Consider the following 22,932-nt stretch of genomic DNA (forward strand, 5'->3'; position numbering starts at 1 on the left):
AGGAAGAGGTCCTGGGAGGAGGGGCCTGACGTTACCTGGGCCGCAGGACTCTGCAGGGAGGGGCGGAGTCCTTAACTGTCAGGCCAGGGCCCCACTGGGAAGGTAGCAGGAGCTGCAAGTGCCCGAGTCCCCGGACGCAGGTTGGGGGACCTTATCAGAGCCGGCAGGAGGATGTGCCATCTACTGCCCATCTCCATCCTCACTCCACCTAGGACTCGAGACACCCCTCTCGGAGGACTTCCGCCGTCCACCCCTGCCCACCTCTGGAGCTGCCCTGGCTCTGTTGCTAATGAGCCCATTCTTTCCTGAGCACGGGGGGGGGCTGGGAGGGGAGAATCACAGTCTAGGAGGGCTTGGACTGGGACAGAATAATGACAATGTAGTCACGAGGCGGGCTGTAGCCGGCCAGATTTCTCCTCCTCCCCGCGTACACTTGTGCATACAGCAGGTGCACACTAAATCTTGAATCTGTAGAAAGTGGAAGACACCAGAACCCAGCAGGAGGCGACGCGCGAGGTTTGTCACTTTAAGTGGGAAAGGCTGGGTCTGGGAGCGAACGCGAGGAAGCCAGGCGGGCGAGAAAGGGAGTAGGCAAGAGACCGTCGCAAGGAGCAAGCGCTCACCAGCCAGGTAGCGGAAGGAAGGCGGGTTTCAGGCCAATGGGACTACATCTCCCAGCAGCCCCAGCGCCAGAGAGGCCACTTCCGGCCTCTCCGCCCTCCCCTGAGGAGGCGGGGCTGAGGGCAGGGTGGGAGAGGCGCAGAGATGTTTGGGTGCGCTCCCGGCGCTGGGGCGCGTGACGTGCTTCCTGTGCGCCGCCTAGCGTCCTAGTCGCGCCGGTCCTCGGCCTCCAGAACCGTGAAGGTGACAGCGGGAGGTGACTGAGCTGGCCCCCGCGATGCTGGCGGCACGGCGGCTGCTGGGCGGGTCGCTCCCCGCGCGGGTGTCCGTGCGTTTCAGCGGCGGCACGGTGAGGCCCCGCCTGGCTCCGGCCGGGGATGCTCGCGGGCGGGTCTCGCTGTCGTGTCCGCGCGCGCTGTCCCTTGGGGCTGTAGTGCCTCCTGGAGAATCCTCATCTCCCCATCCCGGCAGGAAGGTTGCCCCTCCGGCATGGGCGTAGAAGAGGAATGGGTCCCAACAGAAGGCTGAGTGCCCCCTACCCGCGCTTCTGGCTTACCGTAGAGGGGAGTTTTGCAGGTGGTGAAGCTTCCGTGTCTCGTTCCTTCCTTGCCACAGCCCTGTAGGGAGTGAATGTGTCATTGCTCCATTTTGCAGATGCAGAAAGTTTTGGAGAGGGATGTGCACCGCCCGGTTCCCCGTCCAGCGCGCTGCCCCTGCAGCGGTGTTTAGGGAGGGTGGAAGCCGGTTGCCCTTAGCCCGCAGCTGGGGTGCGCACCTCTGGGTTCCGTACGATTCCAGACCCCACCTCTCCTCATCAGGAGATCCTCATCATCTATCCCAAGTGGGTCTCCCTCCATCATCCAACCCTAATGAGGGACTTCTTTTCCATCAGTAAACGCATTTTGCCTCCAGCAGAGTTAGCGATACAACCAAGTTTGGGCCCGGTAGGCCAGCCAGAGAAGGAAGGACATGGTCGCACCAGCACGCTGGGCTCAGTGAGGTAGTGTGGTGCTGTGGTCCAGGTGTGGGCTTTGGCCGCAGATAGACCTGAGCTCAAGTTCCAATTGCTGCTTTCAGCTGTGTGCCCTTACATAAGTTCATTTTGCTCTGAGCCTGTCAAATCATTCCCATCCCAGGGTTATGAGGACGAACTGGGGTTTTGGACTTAAAATGCTCAGCCTACTGTCTGCTGAACAGGAAGTGCTTACTAAGTGGTGGTGGTAGCTGTGAAGTTACGAAGGGTTCTAAGGCTTAGGCCCCTACCCTCTCCCCAGCCCAGCCCCCTCTAATCAGGGGGACCCAAGAATCTGTTGCTTCCGGCGCTCCTCGTGACCCCAGAGCTTGGCTGGACCTTCCGACCCTCTTTGTCCGCAGGCGGCTCCCAAGAAAACCTCATTTGGCTCGCTGAAGGATGAAGACCGGATCTTCACCAACCTGTACGGCCGCCACGACTGGAGGTGAGACGGTGCCCTTAGCCTGGTGGGTCGAGGGGCGGGGCCTCCCCTTCACTGTCATCCCTGCTCTGTGCAGGCTGAAAGGCGCCCAGAGCCGAGGTGACTGGTACAAGACGAAGGAGATCCTGCTGAAGGGGCCTGACTGGATCCTGGGCGAGATCAAGACATCAGGCCTTCGGGGCCGTGGAGGAGCCGGCTTCCCCACTGGCCTTAAGTGGAGCTTCATGAATAAGCCCTCGGATGGCAGGTGCATTTGGGGAGGCAGGTTTGGGGTCGCAGGCGAAGCCTTTTGGGTGGCTGCGGCTTACCCGGGGCTTTGGGCAGGTTCCTGGAGGGAACCCAGTGGGAAAGTGTTGCTAGAGCTTATGTAAGCGGAACGCAGTTCTGTCCAGTGCTCCTTAGAGGGGACTCGGGGGGTAAGGGAGCCAGCACAGCTTCAGACCCAGGCAGACGCCACTGGCCGGTTCCTGGCCCTGCCTTCCAGTACTTGCCTTTGGGCCATCTCTCGGCCTTTCTGGACCCCAGCGTTCTTCTCTGTAAGCGGGTGTCTGCTGTGTAGGGATTGAAGAGATACCATTTGTATGGATGTTGGCCTGCTCATTAGTCCACACATAGCGAGCAAATGATAGCTGTCCGGAAGGCCCTCTGTGGCCAGGAGCACAATGTGGGCTCTTGGGAAAGCACAAGGAGAGACATTTGCACTGAGTGGGACAAAGACCTTTCCGGTGGCCCTCGCCCCCCAAAGGTGGACTAGACAGTGAGCTCCCTGTCACCGGTGGTGAGCGGACAGAGCCCCTGGGGACATGGTGGGCGGGCAGGGAGGGAAGGCTGACCGAGGGGTCATTGCTGAGGCTTCCCTGGGTAGTGTGGGGGTGGGAGACCACCCCGGGGCCCCCGCAGCCTGACTGGCCCGTTGGCCCCCACAGGCCCAAGTATCTGGTGGTGAACGCGGACGAGGGGGAGCCGGGCACCTGCAAGGACCGGGAGATCATGCGCCACGACCCCCACAAGCTCGTGGAAGGCTGCCTCGTGGGGGGCCGGGCCATGGGCGCCCGCGCGGCCTACATCTACATCCGCGGGGAGTTCTACAACGAGGCCTCCAACCTGCAGGTGGGCCGCGGGCCGGGCCTCCAACCTGCAGGGGGGCCGCGGGCCGGGCCTCCAACCTGCAGGGGGGCCGCGGGCCGGGCCTCCAACCTGCAGGGGGGCCGCGGGCCGGGCCTCCAACCTGCAGGGGGGCCGCGGGCCGGGCCTCCAACCTGCAGGGGGGCCGCGGGCCGGGCCTCCAACCTGCAGGGGGGCCGTGGGCCGCGGGCCGGGCCTCCAACCTGCAGGGGGGCCGCGGGCCGGGCGGCCGCGCAGGAGGGCTCACTCCGTGTGCGCTCACACCCGCTTACCTGGCGCAGCTGTTCTCAGGTTTAGCCCTGATGTGTGTGTCAGGCCGGGAGAGTGGCGGTCACCCCTGCGTGCGTCGTGAATGGGACATGGCCCCCACAGCCTCCCCCTCTGGGCCCTTCCAGGATGCCCCAGAGCCTCCATCTGGGAGGCCTTCCGGGCTCCATGACTCCCGGGGTGCGTGCGGGTGGGCTGGGGAACGCCTATGAGGCCATGTTTCCTGCAGAAGGGTCACGGGGTCATTTCAGTCCATCTTAGCTCGGTGATGCCTGTGGTGACTGGTCCGGGGCCTAGTCACACCTTTCTGTTCGGCTCCTACACCATGACCAGGGACACGGGAATGGCGCCTGGAGCGGTGCCTGGCACGCACTGGCATCACGTACGAAAGTTACTACGTATTTTTAAATGCACCTCCAGGGTCTTCCCCTTTGCTGCAGACTTCTCCTGATGAAGAAGATAGGAAACCACACCCACAAAATAGGAAAACCTCCCACAGATCCACTACCTAGAGAAACTGCGTACTAAATTTTCATTACCCTAAAATCTGTCTTTAAAAATCGATAGTTGGAGAATTTGGAAGTGTCACCGTTACGACAGCACGCACACAGCGGGCGTCCGCGCCCCTCCCAGAGCATCCTCCACTCGTGTCCAGAGGGGGCGTTTGCCCTGGATTTGGTGGTGGGCTCCCAGGGCTTATCCCCCCCCAACACACAGCATTGCCTGGCTCTTGGGGACAGCGCCCTCGCACCCGTCCCACAGGTGGCCATCCGAGAGGCCTACGAGGCCGGGCTGATCGGCAAGAACGCTTGCGGCTCCGGCTACGATTTCGACGTGTTCGTGGTGCGCGGGGCCGGGGCCTACATCTGCGGGGAGGAGACGGCGCTCATCGAGTCCATCGAGGGCAAGCAGGGCAAGCCCCGCCTGAAGCCGCCCTTCCCCGCAGACGTGGGTGAGACCCGGCCCAGCCCTGGGCCTCGTCCTGGGCCCTGTGCAGTCTGGAGCCTGGCTTCAAGTCCCTGCTGGTCTTTCTTAGGGGATTTTGGAGTTCCCTCTGCCCCCGGGGCCAGACCCAGCGAGTAGGGCGGTAACAGTATGGAGGCTCCGCCGGTGCCACCTGCCTCATCCCCCATGCGACAGACCCAAGTCCCCTCCAGCCCTCCAGGAGCAGAGGGCTGGCGGTGCAGGACCTGGCGGAGCGGGGCTCCCGTGGGAAGGACAGCGATGGAGGGGTGGGGGGCGCTCCGCCTCGGGAGCAGGACCCTGGGACTGACCCACTGCTGGGAATCCTGTCCCGATTTGTCCTCACCCCTGGCAGCCAGCGGTCCCCTGTCCCCTTTCCCCACAGGAGTGTTTGGCTGCCCCACGACGGTGGCCAATGTGGAGACAGTGGCCGTGTCCCCCACCATCTGCCGCCGTGGGGGTGCCTGGTTTGCCGGCTTCGGCCGAGAGCGCAACTCGGGCACCAAACTGTTCAACATCTCTGGCCACGTCAACCACCCGTGCACGGTGGAGGAGGAGATGTCAGTGCCGCTGAAGGAGCTGATCGAGAAGCACGCGGGTGAGGCCTGGGGCCGGTCGGGGCGGCGGGGCTGGGGGGAGGGGTGGATGGGTCCTGCGCTCGGGACTAGGCAGCTGTGCCGGCCTAGGACCTGACCGTCCATCCTTTTGGGAACTGACTGTGACCCTAGGGGGTGTCACGGGTGGCTGGGACAACCTCCTTGCTGTCATCCCCGGCGGCTCGTCCACCCCACTGATCCCCAAGTCCGTGTGTGAGACGGTGCTGATGGACTTCGACGCGCTGGTGCAGGCGCAGACCGGCCTGGGCACGGCCGCAGTGATCGTCATGGACCGCTCGGTAGGGATGGCCCGCACTCCCCACCCGGGCCCCACCCTTGCCAGCCTGCTCGGCACCCTCCTGGGCTTCTCTGAGGACTCGTGCCGGCTCCTGGGTCCCGGACCCCACAGCCTGAGCCACAGGCTGGAGAGGAGGGGAGCGGGGCTGCTCTGGGGCAGGAAGCCCCGGGGAGGGCGGGGGAGCCGCCAGAATGCTTTTGGAACCAGAAGGGGCTGCTTCTAGGGGCTGGGGCTCAGGCCTCGGATGCCTGGTCACTGTCCCTTGTCGCTCCAGACAGACATTGTGAAAGCCATCGCCCGCCTCATCGAGTTCTACAAGCACGAGAGCTGCGGCCAGTGCACCCCCTGCCGCGAGGGTGAGCGCCTGGGCGGGGCGGGGGCCTCCTCTGTGGCTCGGCCTGCCCCGGGGTGGGCTCTGGACCCCGAATAAACAGACCCCGCCCCGCAGCCTGCCGGGGCCTCTCTTAGTTCCTCGCTGCTGTGGCTGCAGGTGTGGACTGGATGAACAAGGTGATGGCCCGCTTTGTGCGGGGGGACGCCCGGCCGGCCGAAATCGACTCCCTGTGGGAGATCAGCAAGCAGATAGAGGGCCACACCATCTGCGCCCTGGGCGACGGGGCCGCCTGGCCCGTGCAGGTGCTCACTGCCCCGCTGTGGCTCGGGGGCCGGGGGGGCGGGGGGGGGGCCGTTGCGGGAAACCCAGGGCGGCGGAGGGTTTCTAGACCCCAGTTCACATAGTGCCCTCACCCGCTTCCAGGGCCTAATCCGCCACTTCCGGCCGGAGCTCGAGGACCGGATGCAGCGGTTCGCCCAGCAGCACCAAGCCCGGCAAGCCGCCTCCTGAGCCTGCTGCCCTGGGCTGGCCTCTCTGCCCGGAAGACGTTTGGACAATAAAGCCAGTGCTGCCCACTGTCCCGTTGTGGCTCCTCTGTGGCCTCGCTCTCCACCCTGCCACCTGAGGCCCGTTACGCACGGAGCCTTGTTTCCTGGGTGGGGGAGGCGGGAGAGGATAGATCGGCGCAAGGTCATGTCATGAACCCAGACCCTGGCCTCCCGTGGGCCTGTGACTCTGCCCGAGACCACCCTGAACTCCCAGCCCTCGGTGCATGAAGCAGGGTGGGGAGGAGGGGAAGGTGTGGCTTGGGGTCAGAACCTGGGGGTGCTGGGGGTGCTGGCGAGGAGAACAGGGTCGCGGTGCGCCCTGTGAGGCGCCGGGCGGGGAAAGAACAGGCATCGCCGAGGCCGGTGCGGAGGAGAGGTTTATTCGCGCTGCCGTGTCTGGGGGGACGAAGGTGAACGGGGAGAGGACGGGAAACAACGTGACCGGTGCTGGGCGTGGCGAGTGAGGCTGCCCCAGGTCCGCCCAACTCCGAGGAGACTTCCGGTCAGTTGGGGGGTGGGGGCGGTGAGCAGGACCAGGCCAGGGGCCCCCGCTAGTCGCTAAGCTGGAGGGGCGCCCCGTCCAGCGGGTGCCACAGCTCCAGCCGGCGGTCACTGCGGCCCAGACACTCCCTCCAGTGCCGCTGGCACTCCCCGCTGGCCCGGCCGCTCAGCTGCACCCCACCTGGGTGGGCAGCGGGGGTCAGGAGCTGTGTGGGCGCCCACTGGACGGCCCCCCGGTGCCCCTGCCGCCCCACTCACCAATGAAGTCGTCGGCCGTGCCCAGGTCGTAGTCCCACACGGACACCAGCAGTGTCTTCTGGGCCAGCTCCTGCCTCGGGCCTTCGTAGAGAAACTCCTGCGGGGGGCGGGACAGGGACAGGAGGGGAGGCGGGGCCTCGGGCCCTTCGCAGCTTCAGAAACCGGCTCTCGCTGGTGAGGGACTTGGGTCGGCTGGGCCCTGCGTTTTCTGACCCAGGCGGGGTGCTGCCCCCCGCCCCCACCCCCACCCCCACCCCGAGCAGCCAGAAGTGCCTGGGCCGAGCCCTGGCCTACCTCATTGAACTCGGGGTTCAGGGTCTTCTTCCGCACACTGGTCTTATACTTCGATTTCTTTCCCACGTTAGGATACAGGAAACTAATTGGGGAGGGTGGGGTCGGGTTAGGTGCGGCTCTGGAGAGGTGAGCCCCAGAGGGGCTCCAGGAGACCCCCGCGCCCACCTGTCCACCCCGTCTCACACTCACAGGCGGACGAAGGGGTCCGAGTAGCCATTGGCGTCCATGGGGGCGAGGTGGGCGCAGCGCAGCACCCCCACCAGCAGGCCGCCCCTCTGGGAGCTGTAGCACAGCGACAGCAGGACGCGCCCGCGCTCCTCCCCGGCCGCCGCTGCCGCGGCCTCCGCCGCCTCCTGCAGGTGGCCGGGGTCAGCCCCGTGGGGCCCAGAGCCCACCCGCCCACCAGCGTCAGCCAAGACCGGAGAACTCGGACTGGCTGCAGAGGAATCGGGGGCCAGCGGCCTAACCCCATGGCCAGTCTCCAGAAACTGCCACTGACCAGCGGCGGCCCAGCAGGGAACCTCACCTGGCGGCCGAGAGGGCCTGAGAGGGGAGGGGCTCGCTCAGACCACGTGACCCGCCAGTTCTGCGCATTCATCGTGGGCCGTGCCAGGAGCTTCCCCCGTGGCCTCCCGCTCAGCGCCCACCGCCACCCTCCGGCAGGGTGAGCCCCATGTCAGGGAGCCGCCCTGAGAGGACGTACAGTTCTTTCCAGCCACAAAACCCGCCCTCGCCCCGAACCGGGGTGGTTCGCTGGGTTCAGCATCCTCCTGCAAGCCGAGAGGTTGCCGGTTCGATTCCCAGCCAGGCCCCCAGTAGGGGGCGTGTGAGAGGCAACCACAGGTTGATGTTGCCCTCCCTTCCCCTCTCTCTAAAAACAAATCTAAAACAAGTAAATAAAACCCCCGCCCTCTTCACCTCCAACCATGCTGGGGACCAGACGCTGGCGGGCCCCGGGCGAGCCCAGAGGCGCTCAGGGAGGCTGGGACCGAGAACAGGTTTCTCCCACACTTCACGTAGGGGGCAGAGAGCCAAACCACAGTACTAACACTCCGTTCTCAGTGTGGGAGTGTTCCCGTGAGCACCGCCGTGCACCCCAGCACCGCAGAGTGTGGGATCTGGGACAGGATGCGGGTGGCACTGGGTGCCGCCCCACCGCCGTGGGACTTCCCTGGCCTTGCAGAGTCGGCAGCTGCAGTAACTTGTGGCTCCACTAGGTGGCAGGTCAGCGGCACCCGGCTCTTCAACCTGAGGGGGAGGGGACTGGCCTGCCTCAACCTTGCAGTACCCCCGCCCCCGCCCTGCGGAAGAGGTTCTGGCCTGTCTTTGGCCTCTGGCGGGCCCCTGCACTCGCCGTCACTGCCTCCTGACGAGGGCCCACGGGCCCCAGGAGTGGTACCCGCACTGTGCCAGGGGGCAACCTGGCAGTCGGTGAACCCCACCCTGTCCGTTTTCTCCCTCCCTGCCAGCTCCTCTGGCCACAGGCAGATCCCACCGATTTCAGCCGCTGTGCGCCCCCCGCCCTCTGCCGTCCCCCAGTGCCCCAGGCCTCCTCTGGTCCTCTGGCCTGCCTGCTCCTGCTCCCAGGGCTCCCAGCATCGCAACGTGAGAGACACGGCTTCAGTCTCCCCAAGCCCACCTCCGCCCCTGCCCGGCGCACTCTAGCCTGGCTCCCCCAGGCCTGTCCCCGCCACACCCCCGCTCTGTCCACTGTCCCACGTACCTCATACAGGGACATGCCACGGCACGTGTCCAGGCTCTTGGGCCTCTTGGTCTGAAAGAGCAGAGAGCCTGGTCCCTGTGGCTGGACGCTGTCCCGGTCCCCTCCCTGGCCCTCCGCTCTCCGGCTCCACCGTCACCAGGTTACCGGCCCCGGAAGCCCCCCTCGGGTGCCTCCCCCACTCACCAGCCTGCGCTTCTCCAGACACACGTCGAAGCTCCTGGCTCGGTTGGGCAGCAGCCTCCGCAGGGGCACCCGCAGCTCCCCCAGGGGAGGGGCTCGCCGGCGGCGCCGCAGCCACGGGTCCTCACACACACACAGCCTGGGGGCCCCCCCGGGTCAGACCCGGACGGGCGAGCCCCTCCCCCACCCCCGCACTCCGCTCCCTCGTGGCCCGGTCCGGTCCTCACCGCAGGGTCTTGCGCTCCGCGTCCTGGCGGGTGAAGCCGTGATAGGTGAGCGTCTCTTCCCAGACAGGCCCCCTGGTGCCCCGGACTGTGCGCGTCCGCAGCTGGCTGGCCTGGGGGGCCAGGCAGGGTGGGTCGGGGTCTCCTCAGGGTGCAGGCCCCCCCCCCCCCACCTCCCCGATAGACTCCTCAGCTGTGCACCCAGCAATGAGGAGCTCCGGGCCTGAAGCCCAGGCCTTGCGGGGAAGGATCAGGGTGGATGGGGGTGGGGGCAGGGCTGCCGCCTGGGCGTGTGGGCGGGGGTGCAGTAGGGGTCTGGGGCTCGCTCTCACCTTGCTGGCGCCTGGCAGCAGATTGGCTTTGACATAGGTGTCCACGGACCCTGAGGCTGGTGGCCTGAGGCCCTGGGAAGAGACGATGGATGTGGGGCAGGCCTGTGGCCCAGGCCCAGGTCCAGGGACCCCACCCCACCCTTACCTTGGCGCGGTGAGCCGTGCAGTGCAGGGCGCTGTTGTCCGCATCAAAGAGAAGTGTGAACTCCAGGGTGCCCAGGGCAGCTGGGGGCAGGCAGTGCGCAAGGTCAGCGCCTACCTGAACGCCCTCTCCTTGGCCCCACGCCTCCTGCCCTGCCCTGGACGGGTCAGACAGGCTGGGATGCCTCAGCCCCCGCCCTGGCTGGGCCGGGCCCAGGGTGCCCCGCATCCCTGCCCCACTCACTGCTGTCGTCCGAGTCTCCCTCTGGCTCTGGGCTGGGCTGCAGCTGGGGTGCAGCGCGGAGGGCAGGGGCCACTGCAGGGGGCGGGTCTGGGGTGCGCAGGGCGGGCTCAGCAAAGGGGCAGAAGTGCGGGAAGTAGTCCGAGATGAGGCGGATGGGCCGGATGGGTCCCGGGTTCACGTCGATGGCCATGTGCTCCTGCATGCTCACCCGCTGTGGCCGCCTCCCGCTCACTGCCGCAGCGCCCGCCATGGGGGCTCAGACATGGGGCGGGGGCTCAGACGAGCCCCCTTGGGTTGCACAGGAGGGACCCACACTGGGCCAACCAGACACGGTGAAGAGGCATCACTGAGGGTGCTGAGGGGGGTCCTGGGTGGCAGCCGGGACCTGAGGACAGAAGGCAGGGTTGGGCAGGTGGAACAGAAGTGGGGGGCTCCAGCCTGGTGGGGCACCCTGCGTGCTGGCGGTACCAGCTGGGCTACTCACCTCTCTGAGGACTCCACGTAGCCTGGTTCACTGCTGGTGCTGGGCGTGTACCTGACCGAGGTAAGTCATCTCTGTGGCCCGGGGGGCCCCCCAGTACCCCCATGGGGGAGGGGGAGTGGTGGAGCACAGCACCCACCTTCAGGGATCGAGAGAGGGCACCTCCCTGCTCTCAACACCAAGGGTCCCTTGCTCAGTGTGGGAGCAGGCGCCTCAGCCTCCCTCTGTCCCCCCCGCCCCCGGTCTCATGCCGCTGGTTATTTTTACCACCATCATGGGACCCGTTCCGAGGTGAGGAGGCGGGGTGCCCAGCGGTGACACGAGGGGTGTGAGGGGCAGCGGAGGGGTGTGTGGGGACGAAGAGGCAGCCGAGAGGGGAGGTGTGGGGGAGTCGGGAGGGTGGGGAGCACTCGGGGGTGTGTGGAGGGGGGCTGCCAGGGCAGGAGAGGCCCCCCCAGGAAGAGGGCATCTGTGGTCTGGTCCCCTTGCAGTTCAAGCCTTCAGAACGTGCATCAGGCCCCGTCAACACCTCTCGCCCCGTTTCCAGACTTGGACTAAAACCCCAGCCTGTCCCCGATGCATGTGGCCTCAGCCACTCGCAGGGCCCCCTCGTCTCCGCATCGCTCTTCGTGGCTCCCTCCAACACCCGAGCTTTGTGCACGTCCTGCTCCTCCTGCCCTGCCCTTTGACCTGGCTTCCTCCTGCTCACCTGAGGTCTCAAAGTCACCCTCTGCAGGGGACCTTAGCTGGCTCTTCCCCGCTCAGCCTGCCCTCTTCCCAGTGGTCCTCTGGAGGCCACCCCTTTCCCTATCCTCTGTCCGGGAGGTTCGCCCTCCTCCCCAGGCTCTTGCACCACACCCTGCCGACCCATGGCTTCCAAATCCAGCAGGCCACATGACAGGCTCAGGGGAGGGCCGTGGGCCGAGGCGGGCCAGTGCAGAGCAGTTCTGGGCTAGGCTGGCCAGGACAGAGCTCTGCTTCCCGTTGATGGCACGGCGGTGCCCTCCCAGAGCTGTGGCCCCCGCCTCTTCTCTCCTCCCTGTGGAGTGCAGGCTGCTCCTGGGAGTGAGGCCGACACAGTGGAAAGCACGGCCAGAGAAAGGGAGACCCTGGATCCAGCCATGCCTGAAGCTAGTATATCTCTGGAGTTCATGATCACCTTTCGTCTTTGGGCAAAGTCAGCTAGTGGGTGGAGTTTTCTATTGCTTATCCTGGCTGGTGCAGCCTAGTCCACACATCAAGGTCCAATGATCCACCTCCGCAACTCTTTCACAGCACCCTGGTCTATATAGTTATTGCATGATTCCACTAATACTTATATGTGACTGATTAATGTGCAACCACACGATTATCTGTGTGACCTGGTCTAAGGTCTCCGACAGACTGAATCCCCAACGTCCCAGGGGCCAGGACGGCAACTGCCTGCACAGCAGCTGGCGCGCGGCGGGCGCTCAGGAGCAGTGTGCAGGGCTCCCCCGTGCATTCCTGCATCCCGGCACGTGGAGGAGGGAACGGTGCAGTCGCTCAGAGCCTGGGCTCTAGTCAGAGAGGGCCTGGTTCGAATCCCAGCGTGGGGCGGCCTCGGGCAAGGTGTCTACCCTCTCAGAGCCCCAGTCTCACCTGCCAGGGACAGTGCTGGCCCCCGCTCACAGGGCGGCGGCCAGGGCGCAGCGAGACAAATGATGCCCGGTACCTGGCGCCCAGTACGCGCCAACTGCTGTGGGTGACAGTGTGCTTGGGCAGAGGCGCCCCAGCCAGGACACCAGCTGTCCCGTGGGGTCCACCCAAGGTCAGGCAGGGTGCTCGTGCAGCAGACGCTGTTGCCACAGAGTTGGTAAAGCTCTTTATTGAGTCCTGGAGTGGAGCTGGCCCCGCAGGGGGGCGGCGGGGGCTGCTCAGGGCCCCGTCTTCAGTCCTTGAGCTGGGCTCCGGGGAAATATAGGCGGGGCTGGTAGGCACCAGGTGCCAGCAGCTGCAAGGCGAACTCGGTGATGACTGCCGTTATCCCCCAGACGCGGTGTGGCCCGTGGAGGAAGACGGGCATTGTGTAGCCGAAGTGGCCACCCCGGCAGAAGTGGGTATAGCCTTGGTTCTGCACCTGCAGCAGGTGGGCCAGGGGCAGTGCAAACACCTCGTCCACCTATGAGCACGAGGCAGCGAGAGGGTGAGCAGAGCACTGGCTGCTGCCCCGGGACAACCCGGTCCCCCAGGATCCCTGCCCCGACTCACCTCGTCGGGGTTGGGCTTCAGGCTCTGGAGATCCACAGGGCCCACGCCGGCAAGCACAGGCACCACGGTGTTCTTTGCCTGGGGCAGCAAGGTGGGCGGTCAAGGAGGCATGGTCTTGGCAGGGCTGCGGGACTGGGGAGGAGAGGCTGAGAGGAAGGCCCCATCCTTGCCATCCAAGGCCCGGTCCACGTGCACCCTGCCCTGAGGCGCCCTCCAGCCATGCTGACTCCGGTTCTCCACTCCGGCCTCCGGGCCTTTGCAGACGCTCCCTCCACTCGGAACCACCTTGCCTTACTTTTCCTACCCGGAAATCTGCCACTTGTCATTCAGTTCCTTCCCACCTGTGAGGCCGCCCCTCGTCCGCCCAACTGAGCAGATCCGGCTCACTCCAGAGCCACCCCCAGCCCAGGGCCTGAGTCTCAGTATCCCCCCTGAAAAGAGGATAGAAATACCACCGGCCCCTCCCAGACAGGTTGTGTAGGGACAGAAGATGACCACCAGGTCGGTGCTCTGCTGCATTCTACACCTGCTAACATCTGAGACCATGCTCTTTGCCCCTGGGGTCCCAGCTCCTAGTGCAGGGCGGGCAGAGCGGGTGAATGCGGTCCAGGCTGGCTGTGGCCTCAGGGCCTGGTGGACTCACCTGGTCATACACGGGGTGCAGGATGCCCCACACATGGTCCTCGGGCACAGCCAGGCCCACCTCCTCGTGGGTCTCCCTCAGGGCCGTGTGCACCACATCCTGGTCGGTGGGGTCACACTTGCCGCCTGGGAAACTAAACGGGCATAGGCGTCCTGGTCCGTGGGCTGCTGGGACCATGGAAGGGTGGGGTGGCAGCTGTGGCAGAGGGCCAGCGCCCATCTAAGCTGCTGCCCCTAGTCTGAGTGAGTCCTCTGGCAAGCCGCAAGGCCTCTCCAGGCTCTCAGTCTACCTCCCTGAGCAAGCTGGTAAGGGAGAAAGGCTCTGGAACTCAGGGACGCAAATTCTGTCTATGGTGGTCCCAGTGGCACTGACATTGACCCCAGGGTGTCCCCAATTCCTACTGAGGGCGGGGCCAGAGCGGGAGGCCAGGAAGCCTCACCCAGAGCGTGTCCAAGGCTCTGGGACCCGAATCTCCCCATAGTGGCTGAGAGGGCTCCGGGTCATGCCTTTTTAGAGAGGGGGGGACAGCTCAGAGAGAGGCGTCGCCGGCCCGAGGATGCACTTACAGGGAGCCCTCCCAGGCTCCGGGAAGAGGAACGCAGGTCGCTGCTCCCGCCTCGGCCTGCAGACCCATTCTACGGAGGCGGAAACCGAGGCTCTGAGAGGCTAAGTGCCTTGCCCACGGTCCCAGCGGTCTCCGGGGTTCGGCGGCCTCCTTCTACAAGGAAGAGGACTTTCCCGGCGGTGTACCTGACTTCCCCCTTGTGCCTCCCGGCCAAGCGGCTGGACCGCAACGTGTAGAGCAGCGCCGGGACCCCGCGCACGGAGCACAGCGGCACGAGCACTGCGGCCGCGGCGGGCCGCGCGCGGAGCCGGGCCGTGGCTTTGGTCAGCAGCTGCCGACAGCGCTGCTCGCCCTCCGCGGACAAGTAGTCAGGCAGCATGTCTGGCCGGGCACTGCCGCGACCTAAGGGCGTCCGGCGGACGAGGGAATGGGGCGGGGAAGCGCTCAAGGGGCCTGGAACCTTGTGCGGGCCGGGGGAGGAGTCAGCCCAAACGCCCCGCCCCGCCCCGCCCCGCCCCGCCCCATCCCTGGGGCTCGGAAGCCGCCCCAGCTGCGCCCTAGGGGGAGGGGCCTGCACAAGGGGGCGGGATCGCGGTGAAGGGGCGGGGGCCCACGTCGGGAAAGCGGTGGGCGGGACCTAGGGGCGTGGCCTCGCAGCGAGCTACAGGAGAGACCGGAAGGGGCGTGGAAAGATGCCCAAGGCAGCCCGCGAAGGGCGGGCCTGAGCCAAGGCGGAAGCTAAGGCCGTTAGTGTGTCCTCCACCCTTCCTAGAGCAGCTCGGATCGGGGTGTCTCGCTGTTGAGGCCCCGCCGGGCTCCCGCCCTGGCGCCGTTGTGTGTCCGTTCTTCTCCAGGGACCTCCCAGGAAGCGCTCCAACGTGGGCGGGCTCGGCGTTTAGGGGGTTCATAGGGCGCCCCTAGGCGGCCGAGCACGTCAGGGGCAGCTGGGGTGTGTCCTCCTGGTTCCGCAAGGTGGCGCGCGCTGCCCTCTCCCGCTCCAGTCCGGCTTCTGCCCGAAACTGTCTCGCCGCCTCCGATGGCCTCTCCCCTGCCCTTTCTGCTCCTTTAGGTCTTGGTTTAAATGCCACTCTCTAAAGGTTGTCTTGTCTCGAGTCTTGATCAGATTCTCAAGTTTCTCCCCTCAACAAACCGTGGCCCGTCTGGTCACTTCCTATCGTGGTTTTGTAACCCTCTGCCACACCCTGGCCCCTCGAGGACCACACGACTCCCACCCCACGCACAGCACCTAATCGTGGAATGGCAGGTGGCACCATACTTTGCGCTTCCAGCAAGCACCTCCCTGAGCTGCAGTGTGGGTCATCTGGGCACACCCCCCCCAGCCTCCCACCCAGGCCTCTGCCACTCGACTGGTGTCGCACCCTTGCCGTCACTCTGCCCCCAGGGATGCCAATGGCACTGGAAGAGCTTTGGGATGTCTGCAGCCCAGACTCTGGGGTCGGGGCGTTCCTGAGGCCCTCCACCCTGATCCCCAAAGACGGAAGTGCTCTAGCCACCCATGCCAAACAGTTTAATGTCGGGGGTAAGGAAAGCAGGGTTTGGAGGAGTCACCCCCAAGGCAGAAGGGGATAGGCTGGGGTGTAGGAGGTCTGGTTCCAAGCCTGGCACTGTCCCAGCCTTGCTGTGATTCTCCTCAGGACGGGACGGTGTCTCTGCAGAGGTGAGGCTGGAGGCAGTGCGGTCCAGGGTAAGAGGACTCTGTCCCCTGGGCACCGACCATCACTGAGGGTCCTGGCGAGATCCCAGGCATACAGCCGTGGGGGACGGGAGGCCCAGCCCAGCTTGGAGGGGCAGGCCACCCTGATCCCTGTCAGCCTGGATATTGGGGAGGGGGTATGGTGTTGGTCGGGCCCTTGGGATTCCAAGGGGACTTGAGGCTCCAGGGTACAGGTCCTGACAGGTGAGGGCCCGATAGGTGGCGGGGGCCAGCAGCGCCTCGGGGGTGGCCAGCAGCTGATGGTGGAGCCGGGCAGGCGCCCTGGAGGTGGAAGCTGGAGCTTCGTTGGGGTCAGAGGGAGGAAGTAGTCCGAGTGTGAGCCCCAGAGCTCCCTTCACACCCACGCCTGCTCTGCCCCCTTCTCTGCTCCTCCCATCCCATCCCGAGTTGCCTGTCTCTCAGACTTTGTTCTTGCTCTTCCCTTTGCCTGAAAGTTCTTTCCCACTTTCCCCCTCTATCCAAACCCTTCCCAGTCCTCCAAGGCCCAGCTGGGGAACCACCTCCTCCAGGAGGCCCACCTGACACTTTCCACCCCTGCTCTCAGCACCTCGGTTCCCGCCCTGTTCTCTCCGGCCTGGGCCTCCGATTGTCTCAGAAACCTCTGCTTCCCCCTCTCTGTCCACACAGGTGCCCAGTGGGCTTGCTGAGCGTGTCAGAGCCCTGTGGCCCTGTCCCCTTGCTGCTCACCCACCATGTAGGCTCCGGTCCCACCGCGTGGGTCTGGGGATGAACCTTTCTCCTGCTCTGTGGCACCTTTCAGCAGACAGGAGCTGAGGCTACCGCGACTCCGGGCTGCGGCTCCGAGCAAGGGCCGTGGAGGTGCTGTCCTGAAGGTGGGGTGGGCAGGCGTGGGGGCAGGGAGTCAAGGTGAAGAACCCAGGCCAAAGGTCTGGTTCAGACTCAGCCAGTGAGACCCCAGGACCAGGCAATGGGCGTGGCCCTCAAACAAGGGTCGGGAGCCAAGGCCTTAGGAGATTCCTGGGGACGGGGGTGAGGGGCTGGGTAGGGGCGGCGGGGCACGACCGGCAGGGGTCAGACAGTACCAGGAGTCTGGGTCACTCTCCCGAAAGCCCTTGGCAAAAGGGTTGCTGGCGATTTTCAGCTGGGTGATCTGCAGGGGGCAAGTGAAGTTGCGCATCAGCCCTGATCTGGGTGGAGCGTGTGGGGCCCCAGACTCAGCCATCCCCATCTCCCTGGACACCACCCCCCTCCCCGTCAGGAGGTGCTGGGACCGAGCCACTGTGGGTGGGAAGGGAAGGGAAGGGAATGGCTGGGCACGTGCTCACTGTGTCCCAGGCAAGGAGGGAAGGGCCGGGGTCCGCGTGCACAGGGGAGCCAAGAGCCTCGAGCCTCAGCCTCCAGCCCTGTGAGATGGGCCGGCGCGCCCACAAGCTGCGGCCCGACCCACCCGGTGGTTCTGATACGCCGTCACGGCCGTGAACTGGGTCTCCGTGAAGACGAAGGATTTGAAGTTCTCCTGGGCGTAGCGCTCGCTGTCCTCGCGCGGGTCCACGAAGACCACGTGGAAGCGGGGCTGGTAGCGGTGCATGGAGTTGAGAATGATCTGCGGGGGGGGGGGGGGGGGGGGGTGCTGTGCCCGGGCAGTGGACGGCGGCAAGCCCTCACCGAGGCTGACGCCCTCCCCCCACTGGGGCCGAGCGGGTGCCCTGGCCTGCTGCCCCCCTTTCTTGGGCCGGCGGAGGGGTCTCTGCATCAAGACCCCTTGGGGCTGAGCATTCCTCGCTGCTTCGGCTGTCCTCACACCCGTGTCCCGGCTGCTCGCTTTGACTGCAGACTCCCCCATATCCCGCCGCCGCCGCTCCCCCCGCGCTGGCCTCCATCGCCTTTCACCTGGGCTTCCCCAGCCGCCTCCTGGCTGCTCTCCCTGCCGCCGCTGGCCCCTCTGTCCCTTCTCCACACCACAGCACCCCCAGTGAGCCCCGGCATGTCACCCCTTCCTCAACACCATCCTGGGGCTCCCCACCCCACACAGAGTAAAAGCCAGAACCTCTCTGCCGGTGAGCCCGGCTGCCCCAGAACCTCTCCCCGCCCCCCTCCCCGTTCTTGCTCCAATGCAGCTACACGGGAGCCCCTTGCAGCGCCCCCGCCCCAGCATTTCCCTAGCCTCAGGGCCTTTGCACGGGCGCTTCCCCGCCTGCAACAGCTCCCCTTCTGGGTGCGCAGGCTCCCTCCACCGCCCCTACTGTCTCCTCTGCAGCTGCCCGGGCCCCTGGCCGCCACAGCCGCCTCCGTCCCAGGCCCCTCCCCTCCAGCTCCTTTTTCTCCTGGCACTTATCACCGCCTGAGACGCTGCGTCCTGTGCCTTTGGAGTTTTCTCGGTCCCGTGGTCTGGCACCTAAACTGGGCCTGCTTCGTGGAGGGTGGTCCCATAGACACTGTCCATGAGGATGACAGTGTTTGCTGGAACCCACTCTCCCAACCCACTCCCCCACCTGCCTGGGCAGTCAGTCCCCTCTGCTGTCCAGCCCTGGGCCGGGTGAGCTTGGCTCCCCAGCTTTGACCCCCAGCAGTGGGCGGGCAGGCTGGGCGGCAAGGCCGTTGGCACCAAAGGCCCGGCCTGCCCCGGCTCCCGGCTCCGTCACAACCAGGCCCCAGCGTCCCCTGACGGGGCCCAGCCCCTCCCCCTGCGCCCAGGCCTCACGTGGCCGTTGTCGTCCAGCAGGTTGTTGGTCAGCTTGAGCTTGTCGAAGGACACGATCTGGCGCATCCACTGCGCCCCCTTGGCCGGCGAGTCGGGGTGGAAGTGCACACGGCCCGGTGTGGCCGGGTCCGCCTTGCCTGCCACCAGCCAGGCCGAGCTGTGGAAGGCGTACCTGGGGGCAGAATGGTGGCGAGGGTCCCTGTCTGCGGCCCCTGTGGCCCCCCTGCCTGGGGCCGAGACTGGCGGGCGAAGGGGCTGTTCCTGTCTCCACCACCCCCCACACACCACCCCACCTCGCACACGGGGAACCCCGGGCTCCGAGACTGCTGCCCGGCCCTGAGTCCCCTGTGGCTCCTCCTGCTGCCCTGGCCAGCCCCTCTGCCTGACCAGGCTGCCCGCTGCCCACTTCAGGCTGTCGGCTGCCCCGGGCAGGGCTCCCTCTGCCACCAGGCTCCCCACTGTTGCCCTGGGATAGATCCCCACCCCGGGGGCGGCCCGGACTGGCCCCTGCCTCCCCGGAGTGCCGCTAGGGGTCAGCCTCCCCGTCTCAGCACCTGAGGTCGGAGCTCCTTCCCCGGGGGGGGGGGGGGGGGGGGCAGACCTGTATCTCTTGTCGTCCAGGGGCACGAAGTCCATGAGCAGGGCGTAGTCCGCCAGCGAGTCCATGCCCAGGATCTTCACCTGGAAGGTGGGGAACATCCTCCTGCAGGAGGGAGGCGCCAGCGGCCTGAATTCGGCTCCCGCCGAGACCCCGCCCCCGCCATGCACACACTCGCCCCCACCCGCTGCGCACACCTGCCTGCCTTGGTGACGATCATCTCCGTGCCCAGCTGGTTGAACTCCTCCCACAGAGCCTTCATCTCCAGCTGCACCATCACGCCGGACACGTGCGGGTTCTTGGGGCCCTGCCCGGCCGGCTTGCCCACGGCCGGGGCCCCTGCGGAGCCGGGGGTGCGGCCCGATGGGAACGGAGACGCCAGCCGGGGCTCCCAGCTGGAGCTGGTCACGGGCAGGGCGCAAGCCTCCGAGGGCACCAGTACCCCAAGACCGGCAGAGAGGAAGGCTGGGGAGAGAGGACAGAACCGGGGGCCCCTGCTCGCCTCCCCGCCCCCACTCCGCCCTGCCAGCCCCCGTCCTTCAGGCCGCACCTGGGAGTCTCCTTCTCCGGAAGGCGTCACCTCCTGCAGCAAATGCTCACTCAGAGCACCTGGGGGCTGGAGACCAGGCCTGCCTGGCTCCCCAGGGATCCGTGAGCCCTGCACCCACAACCCCCGGCAGCCCTGAGGCCTTGCACCTCCCCGAGCCTGCGCTCCCACGGATCCCCACATCCACGACGAGGGCTGGTGGGAGGAATCGTGAGGACCCACTCAGGTCCTGGCGCACAGTGGGCCTTGCATAAATGACCCGTATTATAGACACAGACACGTGGGAATGTGGTGGTTGAGCGGGGGGCTTTCTCAGCTCCGTGAAGACCCCACTGCCTGGTCCTGCTTAAGGAGAGCTGAGCTGAGAGGAGACCCCCCAGATTTCCATGAATTTTTGCTCTTGTCCTTCTGCGACCTTGAACACCGGCCCAAGTCCTGCCTCCTGGAGCCAGCTTCCCGCTCTGGCAGCCTCAGTTTCCCTCAGGACCCCGCCTTTCCATCTGCAATCCTGAAACTGGCCTAGGCCGAGAGCTTTGCTCCCCTCCCCACTTCCGGTTAAAAAAAAAGGGGGAAAGTCCCTCCCAGACCAGCATGGCTCTGTTGGTTGGGCATCGCCCCGCAAAGTGAAGGGTCTCAGGTTTGGTCCCCCGCCCCCCACCAGGGCACGTCTGAGAGGCAACTGATTGCTGCTTCTCTCTCACGTCCATGTTTCTCTCCCTCCCTTCCCCCCTCTCTAAAAATAAAAAAGTGGAATCCCTTTTTAACATTAAACTTAGAATTATCATATGACCCAACAACTTTACTTCTAAGCAGAGACCCCAAAGAATTGGGGGGCGGCAGCCTGAAGGACACCTGCCCGTCCACCCGCGGTTGCAGCGGCCGCAGGCAGGGGGCAGTAGCAGCCCACGCGGCCGTCCCTGGACGAGCCGCCCACCTGGACACATTATTCGTTCCCGTTCAGCCTTAAAACGAACATTCTGACACCCGCTACGACAGGGATGGGCCTTGGGGCCAGTGCGCGGTGCTGGGGGGGCGGGGGGCGGATAAGCCAGTCACGAAAGGACGAGTGCTGTGATTCCCCCTCTGGGAGGCGCCTGCAGGAGCCAGAGTCTCAGAGGCCGAGCTCAGAGGCGGAGCTGGGGCCGGGGGCCGGGGGCCCGGGCAGGCAGGTGCTGAGTGGGAGCAGAGCTTCAGGGTTGGGGGAACACACTGGGGGGTGGGGGGTGGCGTGGTGGCGCCAGCACAACCGTGTGGATGTGCTTCATGCCGCTGAGCCGGGCACTTAAAAAAGGTTACAGCGGTCATTCTTATGTTATGTATATGTCACACAATTAAAGTTTTTTTGATCGGAAAAAAAAATCTGGAAAAACAGGTGATGCGTTTCAGGCAGCCCCGGGAGGAGCCGAAGGCCTGGGCGGAGGTGGGACGTCTGAGTCAGACGGACGGACAGATGGACAGACGGACAGGCGGGCGGGTGGGGGGAGCGTCTGAAGATCCGGGCCAGAGCCCGCACTGAGTAGGCGCCCGGGGAGAGGCTGGGGCCCGGGGACGTGCTGCAGGACGGCACCTCGCTGACGCCCCTGGCGCTTCTGGGCTCTGCGGGTGGGCGGGAAGGGACCCTCTGGGAGAGATGGGGTGCCTCAGGTCTGTACCCCCCATGGGGCAAGAAGGGTGGGTAGGCAGGTGTCCCCCACCACCGGGGACCGGGCCATCAGACGGACAGCCGCAGCGTCCAGCCCCCACTGTCCACGGTGGTGGGTCCCAAGGGGAGAAGCTCAGGGCATCGCTGGGCACGGGGGCTTCGCCGGCTGGTCATGGGCTCCCAAGTCTCCGACAAGCCCCCAGCCTGTCCCAGTCGACGCCCAGCCCCTCGGCGCCCACAGGGACTCCGGAGAGGGGCCTGTCCTCTGCCCAGTTCCTCTAAAAGCCAGCGCCCCTCGGGGCTGGGGGAGGACAGTCTTCCATGAGCGTGGAGTCGGGTCTGGGGGGAACATGAGGGGCTTCTCACCCACCCCTCACCCTGATCCTCGAGGGGTGAGGCCCAGAGAGTGGAGGGGACAGGCCCAAGGCCACCCACGTCTGGTAAGGCTGTCGCCTCCCAGAAAAGGCGCTGTCCCCTGCCTGTCAGCACCCCTTCATTGCGCCCGGGGGGCTGCGAGCCCACCAGCCCTGCCCTGACAGCCCGGGGCGCCCCTGCTCGCCCTGTTGCCCAGGGCCTGGGTGCAGCGGGGGCTTCCTGGGTCCCCACACCCAGTTCCTGCTCTGCCCCACTCCCCCCGGAGCCCCAGCCCACCGGGGGCTGCCCTGGCTGCCAGCACCGTACCTGACATGGGGACAGCCGGGTGTCCAGCTCCTGGAGCAGCCCTGCTCAGCCTGGGCCCTGCCCGCCACGGGAAGGGGCACAGGGCACGGGTGGCGGTCAGCCACGCCTGGTCTCCCGGTGAGTTCAGCAGCGCAGCTCCACTCCCGGGGGCTCACTCTACCCCAGTCTCTTGGCAGGACTGTCCTTCCCGCCCCGACAGCTCAGGTCTTGGTTGTCCTCCTGGGCTGTGCAGGAGGGACCCTGGCTCTGGGCTGCACAGGGTCCCCTCTCCAAGCCACCCTCACGCCGCGCTGTCTGAGGCCACTGCGGGCTCGTCCTGCCCTGGGGATGCTGTGCGGGAGGAGGGCAGGGGGGAAGGCCATGACGTGGCAGAGCCTCCCTCTGCCCCTCCCGGTCCCCCTCCTCTCCCTCCCTTCCCCAGCTAGCAGCCCCCCAGCCATTCCTGATCAATGGGTCCAGACAAAGGGGGGGGCCAGGCTGGGTGGTCCGCAGGGGCCCAGGCCTGGTGACCGGAGGGGCTGGGGGCCAGTGGGGCCTCAGGGAGGCTGGGGAGGCCGCAGCAGTGGCAGCGGCATGGAGGGCTGCAGGGCAGAGGCGGTGTGCGCTTGCCAGGACCCAGCCCCTGGCCTGGGGCTGCGGGTGCAGACCCCACAGGGGCGGCGGTGGCACAGCGGGCGGAGACAGAGCCCCCAGACTGGGTGGGAGGAAGTCTGCCCTGATGGCTTGGCCCAAGGAGCTGTGCGACGCTGGCGGGTCCCTGACAGTCCCTGTGCCCCGGTTTCCCCAACCGAACAAAGTGCATAGTCTCTTCTGCCTAGCATGGGCTGGCCCAGCCCGGGGGTCAGTAAGCCGGCACCAGTCTGGTCAAGAAGGCTGCCACGGCCCCCCCAGGGGGAGGTTGGAGGCCTCTGGGGTGGGTGTCCGCTCTGGCCCACAGCCTGCCTGTTCTCTCCAGCCAGACCAGGCATCGTCTCCAGGCTGCCGCCTGCTGGCTCTGTGCTGGGCATTCAGGGCACACGCAGATCCCTGCTCAGGGAGGCAGAGGG

The 22,932-nt window shown here is 66.2% G+C and overlaps 4 protein-coding genes across 4 annotated transcripts; 1 reads left to right on the plus strand and 3 right to left on the minus strand.

Annotated features, from left to right (window-relative positions):
* The first annotated feature begins 794 nt into the window (after positions 1–794).
* NDUFV1 (NADH:ubiquinone oxidoreductase core subunit V1) lies at positions 795–6,243 on the plus strand. The gene is made up of 10 exons (XM_028516891.2): positions 795–970; positions 1,996–2,078; positions 2,152–2,322; positions 3,002–3,185; positions 4,230–4,419; positions 4,816–5,028; positions 5,159–5,325; positions 5,599–5,680; positions 5,815–5,960; positions 6,082–6,243. Exons 1-10 carry the CDS (start codon positions 899–901, stop codon positions 6,166–6,168), a joined length of 1,395 nt encoding a protein of 464 aa, XP_028372692.1. The 5' UTR covers positions 795–898; the 3' UTR covers positions 6,169–6,243.
* A 271-nt stretch (positions 6,244–6,514) lies between these two features.
* On the minus strand, positions 6,515–12,292 carry LOC114500392 (double C2-like domain-containing protein gamma). Its single transcript, XM_028517070.2, has 10 exons — positions 10,104–12,292; positions 9,864–9,943; positions 9,719–9,790; positions 9,390–9,499; positions 9,166–9,301; positions 8,983–9,033; positions 7,449–7,612; positions 7,260–7,341; positions 6,966–7,062; positions 6,515–6,888 (listed from the first exon to the last, which is right to left on the minus strand). Exons 1-10 carry the CDS (start codon positions 10,351–10,353, stop codon positions 6,758–6,760), a joined length of 1,173 nt encoding a protein of 390 aa, XP_028372871.1. The 5' UTR covers positions 10,354–12,292; the 3' UTR covers positions 6,515–6,757.
* Positions 12,293–12,410: 118 nt separating this feature from the next.
* On the minus strand, positions 12,411–14,523 carry NUDT8 (nudix hydrolase 8). The gene is made up of 4 exons (XM_028515099.2): positions 14,207–14,523; positions 13,457–13,589; positions 12,814–12,891; positions 12,411–12,724 (listed from the first exon to the last, which is right to left on the minus strand). The coding sequence occupies exons 1-4, from the start codon at positions 14,398–14,400 to the stop codon at positions 12,494–12,496; spliced, it is 636 nt and encodes a 211-aa protein (XP_028370900.1). The 5' UTR covers positions 14,401–14,523; the 3' UTR covers positions 12,411–12,493.
* A 1,149-nt stretch (positions 14,524–15,672) lies between these two features.
* TBX10 (T-box transcription factor 10) lies at positions 15,673–21,893 on the minus strand. Its single transcript, XM_036030026.1, has 8 exons — positions 21,887–21,893; positions 19,214–19,481; positions 19,020–19,121; positions 18,419–18,590; positions 17,165–17,320; positions 16,800–16,867; positions 16,489–16,583; positions 15,673–16,036 (listed from the first exon to the last, which is right to left on the minus strand). The coding sequence occupies exons 1-8, from the start codon at positions 21,891–21,893 to the stop codon at positions 15,759–15,761; spliced, it is 1,146 nt and encodes a 381-aa protein (XP_035885919.1). The 3' UTR covers positions 15,673–15,758.
* Between the last annotated feature and the right edge of the window lie 1,039 nt (positions 21,894–22,932).

Source organism: Phyllostomus discolor, chromosome 6 (assembly GCF_004126475.2).
Source record: "Phyllostomus discolor isolate MPI-MPIP mPhyDis1 chromosome 6, mPhyDis1.pri.v3, whole genome shotgun sequence".
Taxonomy (NCBI): Eukaryota; Metazoa; Chordata; class Mammalia; order Chiroptera; family Phyllostomidae; genus Phyllostomus; species Phyllostomus discolor.

Coding starts and splice junctions, on each gene's coding strand:
- TBX10 (XM_036030026.1), bottom strand. Junction 19,122..19,213: donor ATCGTCACCAAGGCAGGCAG/GTGTGCGCAGCG, acceptor TCCCTCCTGCAG/GAGGATGTTCCCCACCTTCC. Junction 18,591..19,019: donor CTGGACGACAAGAGATACAG/GTCTGCCCCCCC, acceptor TTCTGCCCCCAG/GTACGCCTTCCACAGCTCGG.
- LOC114500392 (XM_028517070.2), bottom strand. CDS start 10,353: ATGGCGGGCGCTGCGGCAGTGAGCGGGAGGCGGCCACAGCGGGTGAGC. Junction 9,791..9,863: donor GCACGGCTCACCGCGCCAAG/GTAAGGGTGGGG, acceptor GTCTCTTCCCAG/GGCCTCAGGCCACCAGCCTC. Junction 7,613..8,982: donor GTGGCATGTCCCTGTATGAG/GTACGTGGGACA, acceptor GGCCACCTGCAG/GAGGCGGCGGAGGCCGCGGC.
- NDUFV1 (XM_028516891.2), top strand. CDS start 899: ATGCTGGCGGCACGGCGGCTGCTGGGCGGGTCGCTCCCCGCGCGGGTG. Junction 4,420..4,815: donor GCCCTTCCCCGCAGACGTGG/GTGAGACCCGGC, acceptor CTTTCCCCACAG/GAGTGTTTGGCTGCCCCACG. Junction 5,029..5,158: donor GCTGATCGAGAAGCACGCGG/GTGAGGCCTGGG, acceptor CTGTGACCCTAG/GGGGTGTCACGGGTGGCTGG.
- NUDT8 (XM_028515099.2), bottom strand. CDS start 14,400: ATGCTGCCTGACTACTTGTCCGCGGAGGGCGAGCAGCGCTGTCGGCAG. Junction 12,892..13,456: donor TGCACCCCGTGTATGACCAG/GTGAGTCCACCA, acceptor TTGCTGCCCCAG/GCAAAGAACACCGTGGTGCC. Junction 12,725..12,813: donor TGAAGCCCAACCCCGACGAG/GTGAGTCGGGGC, acceptor TCGTGCTCATAG/GTGGACGAGGTGTTTGCACT.